The 9,598-nt window shown below is 40.3% G+C and overlaps 1 protein-coding gene across 2 annotated transcripts in view; it reads left to right on the top strand.

Moving 5' to 3' along the window:
• Positions 1-9,598, top strand: part of LOC112217805 (peptidyl-prolyl cis-trans isomerase FKBP1B) — a 28,248-nt gene that overhangs the window by 622 nt on the left and 18,028 nt on the right. Inside the window, exons 1-2 of one of the 2 annotated variants that reach the window (XM_024378352.2) lie at positions 106-518; positions 1,234-1,281. In XM_024378352.2, the coding sequence (XP_024234120.1) occupies positions 482-518; positions 1,234-1,281 (85 nt within the window). In that variant the 5' untranslated portion in view covers positions 106-481. Of the gene's footprint in view, positions 1-105; positions 519-1,233; positions 1,282-9,598 lie in introns of those variants that run through there. The other variant, XM_024378353.2, reaches the window with a different exon arrangement.

Raw genomic sequence — 9,598 nt, 5'->3', positions numbered from 1 at the left:
CCACTTGGGGGCCTTCTTGTCCACGGTCATTGCCAGGTCAGAGCTCAAGTCGCAACTCTGTCCCCTGCTTAGGCGATGTACATTTTGGGTCTCCCTAAACCGAGACAGAGGTTGAGATTTGTCTCGAGGTTGGGTAACTCATGCTAAGGTTTTTTCACATTTTTGTAGTACAGGGCTTGTTCGACATTGTAGCCGACTGTGCAAGCGACTGTCTACCGACTGATCTACAAATCACCTTGCGTCATAAATAACTACTCATTATTATTTGTAGAGCAGTTAAGTCAGTCACAATTTACCCATGATACATAACGGTTGATCCTCTCGACCACGGCCACAATCCTGCATTTCTCAGACTTGATAGAGTACTCGATCAGTGGTCGGCATTGCTGGAGCTTGCATGCACCTTTTAACCACCGACATAGACTAGACACCAAACCTGCTTTATTTTATGCTTTAGCAACCACCATCGCTTTTTATTATAATGGGTGTGGAAATCGAAATAATATCCCCAGGAGATGGTAAGTTTTTCTACGTTTGATTCTGGATCGTTATCTGCTGCGTGTGTTTATTTATTTAGCTAGCCATTACGAAATTGTGGGAGATGTTATTATTATCATGATGCCGTGGGAACGTTTAACGGATTTACAGCCAGTGCAAATGATTTAGCTGCAGGTTTATTACATACTCCACAACGTGGGCTACATTTATTTTTCAAGCCCCATACATGTTCCTCGGTCTCACACGGTCACGGCATGGAGTGATCCAGCTTTTGTCAAATTAACGTCAGATTTTACTTTTCGTAGCAGGTTAGAATAATTTACGCAGCAGGTTAGGATAATTAACATAGCTGGTTAGGAGAAGTAGGTTAAGGTAAGAAAAATAGTTAGGGTTAATTTGACAAAGGCTGGATCCATGACCCTCTCACATATCGTTCTAGAACTCTCGGCATTAATGCCAGCCTTCTTCTATGGCCAAGCTCCTTCTATTGGGATTGCTGCTTTCATCTGTATTAACACTGACTTGAAGTATTATTTCGATATTACGCAGTGTGTATGTTGATAGTAAAAGGAATACGATATTGTTACTTCCAATGATTTGATGTAACAACATTTCATAAAGAGCGCATGTCAGTCATGATAAGGGCACATCCTATTATTACAGTGTATGCCCCCCACACACACACACACACACACAATACATTTGACTAAATATAGTTTGTTTTCTTTTCAACAGCAAGGACTTTCCCAAAGAAGGGCCAGACGTGTGTCGTTCATTACACAGGTAAAGAGTGTGTGACAAAAGAGCATCTGGTTGGGAAATTATTGTTTTGTTTTTCACTAGGTGGGTCATTCTCTGCCTGGGGGTCGTCTCTCAGACATCCAGGTCAGACAGACAGGAAAGAGAAAGTAAATGTGAACATTCCGTCTTGGTGATTACACGTTTATTACATGTTTATAACGTGTGTATGGCGTGTAGCGCTGACCACATTTGGTCAACTGGTCGATTGTTTGGTCGTTAGGCTGTTGGTCGATCGAGATTTCTTTACTTGAGCAGTAGCAAAAATAATAATAATAATCATGGTGTACGAGACACCTGTCCTATTCGCGCCTGTCTGAGTCGAACCAAGCTGCTTACCTATTGCAGATTCAGTCTTCCCAGCCTGGTGCAGGTCTACAATTGTGTTTCTGAGGTCCTTTGACAGCTCTTTGGTCTTGGCCATAGTGGAGTTTGTAGTGTGACTGTTTGAGGTTGTGGACAGGTGTCTTTTATACCGATAACAAGTTCAAACAGGTGCCATTAATACAGGTAACGAGTGGAGGACAGAGGAGCCTCTTAAAGAAGAAGTTACAGGTATGTGAGAGCCAGAAATCTTGCTTGTTTGTAGGTGACCAAATACTTATTTTCCACCATAATTTGCAAATAAATTCATTAAAAATCCTACAATGTGATTTTCTGGATTTATTTTTCTCATTTTGTCTGTCATAGTTGAAGTGTACCTATGATGAAAATTACAGGCCTCTCTCATCTTTTTAAGTTGGAGAACTTGCACAATTGGTGGCTGACTAAATACTTGCCCCACTGTATATGGTTAAGGACAACGGTGCAACACTAATCAAAATAATATTATTTTATAACAAATGCGCTTTCTCCCGCTTTTAATGGTGGTCGCTGTCTGCAGTTCTGAAACATCAGTGCTCTGTTGAATTGGTGCTTTTTCTTAGACCATGTTGTGATGTGCATAATAGCAAAGTTGGCCTCCCAAGTGGCGCGGTGGTCTAAGGCACGCTGATACGGTCGCCAGGTGTACGGTGTTTCCTCCGACACATTGGTGCGGCTGGCTTCCGGGTTAAGCGGGCATTGTTTCATGAAGCAGTGCGGCTTGGCTAGGTTGTGTTTTGGAGGACGCACAGCTCTCGACCTTCGACTCTCCCGAGTCCGTACGGGATTTGCAGCGATTGGATACCACGAAATTGGGGAGAAAAAGGGGTAAATAAAAAAAGTAAAAAATTATTTTGAGCAAAGTTAACCAGAGTTAGCAGCAGAGTTCGGACACAAGAAAACAGCCCTTGCCTTAATTATTAATTGTCTAAGAAAATTAATTAACTTAATTAGGTCTATAATCATTAGCCTAACTGTTAAATATGCCTGGCTTTATAAATTATCCGTATACAGTACCAGTCAAAAGTTTGGACATACCTACTCATTCAAGGGTTTTTCTTCATTTTTACTATTTTCTACCTTGTAGAATAATAGTGAAGACATCAAAACTATGAAATAACACAATGGTATCGTGTAGTAACCAAAAAGTGTTTAACAAATCTAAATATATTTTATATTTTAAACCATCTCAATTGGGTTGAGGTCCGGTGATTATGGAGGCCAGGTCATCTGATGCAGCACTCCGTCACTACTTCTTGGTCAAATAGCCATTACACAGCCTAGAGGTGTGTTGGGTCATCCTTGTCCTGTTGAAAAACAAATTATAGTCTCACTAAGCGCAAACCAGATGGGATGGCATAGCATTGCAGAATGCTGTGGTAGCCATGCTGGTTAAGTGTTCCTTGAATTCTAAATAAATCACTGACAGAGCACCCCCACACCATCACACCTCCTCCTCCATGCTTCATGGTGGGAACCACACATGCAGAGATCATCCATTCACCTACTCTGCTTTGCACAAAGACAAGGCTGTTGGAACAAAAAATCTCAAATTTGGACTCATCAGGCCAAAGGACAGATTTCCACCTGTCTATTGTCCATTGCTCGTGTTTCTTGGCCCAAGCAATTCTCTTCTTATTATTGGTGTCCTTTAGTAGTGATTTCTTTGCAGCAAATCGACCATGAAGGCCTGATTCACGCAGTCTCCTCTGAACAGTTGATGTTGAGATGTCTGTTACTTGAACCCTGAGGTGTTTATTTGTGCTGCAATCTGAGGTGCAGTTAACTCTAAACAACTTATCCTCTTCAGCAGAGGTAACTCTGGGTCTTCCTTTCCTGTGGCGGTCCTCATGAGAGCCAGTTTCATCATAGCACTTGATGGTTTTTGTGACTGCACTTGAAGAAACGTTCAAAGTTCTTGACATTTTCCAGATTGACTGACCTTCATGTCTTAAAGTAATGATGGACTGTCATTTCTCTTTGCTTATTTGAGCTGTTCTTGCCATAATATGGACTTGGTCTTTTACCATGTAGGGATATCTTCTGTGTACCACACCTACCTTGTCACAACACAGCTGATGGGCTCAAATGCATTAAGAAGGAAAGAAATTCCACAAATTAACTTTTAACAAGGCACACTTGTTAATTTAAATGCATTCCAGGTGACTACCTCATGAAGCTGGTTGAGAGAACGTCAAGAGTGTGCTAAGCTGTCATCAAGGCAAAGGGTGGCTACTTTGAAGAATCTAAAATGTAAAATATATTTTGATTTGTTTAACACTTTTTCGGTTACTACATGATTCCATTTGAGTTATTTCATAGTTTTGATGTCTTCACTATTATTCTGCAATGTAGAAAATAGTAAAAAATAAAAATATATATATAAAAAAAACCTTGATTGAGTAGGTGTGTCCAACACAACATTTTGGAAAAACAAGTCTTTAACAGTCTTTAATCTTTGCTATGATATAATAAAAACTTTATTTTTTTCTCTGGTATTACTTATCATTTATTTCATGTTGTTTACACTGTTCCAAATTGTCAGCAAAATAATATTTATAATAATATCCCTTCTTTTTCATGATCTCCTTATTATTATTATGATCATCATTTTAATAATAAATAATGTCATTAACATTCGTAGGCTTCGTAGCCTATAGCAGCCTTGTATAAATACCATCCCGCAATACCAAGCTGTATGTCTATTTTATAACAAAAAGTTCATCCTGTTTAGTCTTAATACCGTAACTTACTTAGGCCTATATTTCAATACATATATAGACTGCTGTATCAATCCATCAATCATTCATTCGTCCATGAAATGCAATGAAGCATTTTAGTTTTAAAATAAATAACAAATTGACCCTTGAATAATTAGCATGAACAATAAATAAACCATTCCATTTTGGCACTGTTTTTGTTTTTTGCTGTAATAAAGGCTTTACAATTTTTAAAAAACAAAACATTACAACAAACTCTCTGGTATGCTTCTAATGTATTTAGTGTTGTTTACATTGTTCCAAATGGTCAGAAAGATGATATTGTAATCTAACAGCACCTGTTTGTCACACATAAGATACACGCAGCTCTTGCTCCTTAACTTCTTTCCCCTTGATCTCCATTAGACTATTTCCCACAACTAGTCAAATGTATTCCAAACATCTGACTTCCCCTTTACCTCCTGAGAAAGCAGTGAACATTCTCCCGCTTCGGGTTTATTTGTCACATCCTCGGCATCCATTTTGCTGTCACGTGTTACAGTGTTCGGAGTTTATTATAACCAATTTATGGTTATGATATGCCATAAGTCCTATTGGTCACGTGCATGTGATGCATGTGTCATGTAAAGAGAGTAAATGTTGAGGGAATAGGGAATGTTTTTCCTTAACAAATTAGGGATTTTGGTAACAAAACCTTTATCAGAAATGGCTGTAATTATGTTGCAGCTTCAGCAACACGGACAGCGCGATAAACACTGATGTTCTGTGGTGGTCGCTGCAGAAGGGATGAGAGAGAGACAACAGGTGCAGGTTAAACAGTCACTCGCTGTCATTTTCTTTTTTACACAGAGCAGCAAGTCTGAGCCCGGCCCGGCACAACCAAATCAATTGCGGTCGGACTCCCTCTAGTCATTTGTGTATCTTAATGATTTCATCAAACAGAGCGCTTAAAGCATCAGACAAGCTCAGTGCATATAGTTGATTTGATTAAAACACATAATATGTGTCTATATGGAAAAATACATGTTTTAACATTTCTACCATTCGATTGCTCGAAAGAACAGATGACTGTCGGGCAACTAAACATTTTTTTTTGTCGGGGACAGCCCTAATGCCATGTGTGTTGAGGTAACCAGACGTCCCCGATTTCGGGGACAGTCTCCGAATTTGGTGACCTGTCCCTGGCTAGAGTTGTCCCCGGAAATGCCCCCAATGAATTAACCTGCAGAAAGAAAGCAACTTTGAAGTTAAATTGAGGCTGATATTTCAATAATCAAAACACTGTGTCCAATCAGATTTGCATGTGAACATTGTCTATCCCTGTACACAACTAAATTTATTGCCGCAGATGTTTTATGAGAACATTTGAACAGTGATACATTGTAAACACTGCATGAACAACCATTCTGATGGCCAGATAGTCCATCCAACAGCATTGGCTACCAAACCTGGGTGATTCAAAAATGACTTGATAAACTAAGATTAAGAACTGTGAAGTCGTAATTCATTGCTGGTCACCTTAGTGTGGGTGTATGTGCGCCAGTTTATGTCTTCTTTGAAGACATGGCTGGGACTCTACTACAAGTGAAGTTTAATACACCTTTAATGTTTGGTGGTGATCAATGTTCTTTCAAAACATTTTCGGCACTGAGTAAATGTCAAGTCTGCTGAGCGCAAACTTGAACGTTGTGAAGATTCTGTGCAACTTTTGTGCGCATTTACTGTGAACACCGAGGCTGTACCTGCTTTAAGTTACAGTTCTGGCCAAGTAGTCTACTGTGGCTATTTGATCATAATGTAGGTCTACCAGAGTGGCCTACCATCAAAAACAATGGAGAAAATGCATCCCATAACATTTTAACATGGAAATAGCTGTTCTATCATTCAACCTACAGTAGCAGCCCATGTGTGGTGTTCAATGTAGGCCTACATTCTGTGAGACTTGTGGAAAAAATATGCAGGTCTTGGCATTAACCTAGTCAGACAAGGAGGTGACTTAAAATGTGTTGTTTGATGCAAGAAACAACTTATAAAGTTATCTTAGCTTATTCAAGCCAGTCTCAAAATACAACACTGGCCCTTTAAGACAGAAAAAATGCTCTTTACCTGACTTGCTTTTCAAAGATGGCTAGAAATGTACACATTTTGTGCTCTTGTAGGAAGCAACCACTCTCACATTGCTGACTAGACATGAGCTATAACTGGGCTATTAACTCACTAACTAGCAAAGAATATGAACACATGTGCATAGGTGGCTACATGCAGCTCTCACCTTGATCTCAAAACAGTTAGTTAGTTTTGCACACTAATACTTCTTGCATAGTTAGTTTTGTTTCGGTATGTTGTGTTGAAAGTGGCTAACATTGGGAATTCCCACAGTAAAGGGAAACGTTGATAGTGTTAACGAAATGGGAAAACAGGGAAGTTGAGAGAAGTTCAATCTCGTGCTTCTCTGGCGGGCTGATATTTCTTCTGCACAGCAGTCCCGGGAACATTGGTGGTAATACATTTAAAGCTCAACACTTTGTCTTTATGTCGAGTGATTGATTGCTGTTTGGTATATTGTAGTCCAGAAAGCGAGAGTGGTAGGCTACTGGTAGTAATAAAGACATAGGTTACTGACCCTGTCCCTTCTCTGAGCTGAGTTTTTTTGGAGATCATTGAAAGGGAGATAGACAGACCGAGAGAGAGAGGGAGAAAGAGATATAGATATGGCTGTGCTCAGGCCTAGTCTCCTGCAGTACTCTATATTAAGGCCTGCTGTGCTGCTGTGTTGATGTGTGTAGGGAAGTTGACCCTATTACCGTAACATGAATGCTAAATCTGCATTCTTTCTGACCCCCCTCCCTCTTTTCAGCTCAGCTGTTAATGCCAACCATGTTGAAGAATGAACCTTTTGTGTCAAACCCACTCTGGAAGGAGATTAGTTAACATGTGCTTCATTAGGCCAAAGAGATAAATACCTTCACTGAATTAGTGCATTATTGATTTGAGCTGAGTATACTAAAATCCATCACGTGCCACACTGCAAAGTGAAGTTCCAACTCACAGAATTTGATGGCTGGCCCAAAGGTGATCACGTCACGTCACATGTAAATGGTTTTGGTAATTGAAATCCTAATGCTATTCATGCTGTGTCTGTTTACTGTCGTTGTATTTTGTATACCATAACAACAGCCATAAAGAAATAAAACACAACACAAACAATAACAACAAATGGACTCTCATTCCCAATAACTTCAGACAACAGATACAGAGGAACAGAATACAAAGACAAAGAAACACAAACAGACGGATTCTCATGATCAATATCTTCACATCTACTGGTATACTAACACAACCTTAAAACATCCATGCACACAGTACTGTGTCTCCCAGTCCCAGCAGTATCTCTGGTCTTATTTTTAACTTCACTTTCACCACTTCCTTATGCTACACACACACAGGCACGTGGTGACCTCGCGGAGCAATGGGTTCTGCTTAAGATAGTATTGTATCCTGAATTAGCCTAGATGTCATTATGGGGCAGTGTCAGACCACTCCCTGATGCCCATCTCTGACTCACTCGTTCCTCTCTTACATGAAATCTCTTGCCTATGGGTCCTCTCTACTCTCCTCTGATGGCATTTGACCCTATAGGTTCTGAGAATGACCGCAGAGAGAATTGTGGGTGTCACTCTCTTTCTCTGGTGACAGAGTTACGAGCTGCGTAAGCACCGGGGTTCTGTGGGTTCCACAGGCGTCATGTCACCTCTATATGGGGCTGTTCCGGTTGTCTTGAACCTCTCCAGTGAAACGTGATGATGTAGGCACTTGGATGGTCAATCCCCAAACAGCAGTTATTTGAAAGATTTGAAACTCTCAGCTTAAAGTTTTTCCTAGCCATGCAGTAGGCCAACACTTAGATAAAAACGGTGTTATCTAGAACCTAGAAGGGTTCTTCAGCTGTCTCCATTGGAAAACCTTTTGAACCCTTTTAGGTTCCAGGTAGAACTCTTTGAGTTATATGTAGAACAATGTCCACAGAGGGTTCTACATGGAACCAAAAAGGGTTCTCCTATGGGGACAGACGAAGAACCGTACTGTTGTGGACGTGTGTGGTAGTAGGACCAGGCAGGGTGACAGGTCTGGCAGGCAGGCAGTATTGCAGTAGTGGGCAGCAGGCCATGTTACAGTATATCCATCAGGAGCCACATTGATTTTTTGATTTCGATTTGAAGCAACCCTCACACACACACACATAAATACATACATAGGCATCTGGCCTTAATGAAAGATGGAAAGATGAAGGGGAGTAGTCTCTAGCAGGAGTTGGAATTGTGTTTCAGACTGGGAGATGGAACAGCATAGTGATTAGTGTGGGAACCATAGTGCATGCAGTATGGTTAAATGTAGCTCACAGATCCTTCTGTGAGAGATCCATCCTTCCTCTCAACACCTTCACTTATTCCCCACACTTTTTAAAAGTTTTGTGTATAATTATTTTCAATACTATATGGATCTCTCATGGCCAGACTACATAATCTCTTATGGATAGACTACGTAATCTCTTATGGACAGACTAATCTCTCATGGCCAGACTACATAATCTCTTATGGTCAGACTGTGATCTCTCATGGCCAGACTACGTAATATTTTATGGTCAGACTACGTAGTCTCTTATGGTCAGACTACATATTCTCTTATGGACAGACTGTAATCTCTCATGACCAGACCACGTAAACAATCATGGCCAGACTACGTAATCTCTTATGGACAGACTAATCTCTCATGGCCAGACTACATAATCTCTTATAGACAGACTGTAATCTCTCATGGCCAGACTACGTAATATTTTATGGTCAGACTACGTAATATCTTATGGACAGACTGTAATCTCTCATGGCCAGACCACGTAAACAATCATGGCCAGACTACGTAATCTCTTATGGACAGACTGTAATCTCTCATGGCCAAACCACGTAAACAATCATGACCAGACTACGTAATCTCTTATGGACAGACCACGTAAACAATCATGGCCAGACTACGTAATCTCTCATGGCCAGTCTACGTAATCTCTTATGGACAGACTACGTAAACAATCATCTGACCAAATAATGTTCTGTTTAGGTTCTACTAAACCCCCCTACAGTACCGTAGTGTAGCTAACTTAATCAAAGTAGCTAAAACCACTTACTAAGAGCAACTGCAGAGATTAGGACTATTGAGACCAAAGT

The sequence above is a fragment of the Oncorhynchus tshawytscha genome, linkage group LG18 (assembly GCF_018296145.1).
Source record: "Oncorhynchus tshawytscha isolate Ot180627B linkage group LG18, Otsh_v2.0, whole genome shotgun sequence".
NCBI lineage: Eukaryota > Metazoa > Chordata > Actinopteri > Salmoniformes > Salmonidae > Oncorhynchus > Oncorhynchus tshawytscha.
The sequence above is the reverse complement of the archived record's forward strand: the minus strand, read 5'-3'. Positions and strand labels throughout refer to the sequence as shown.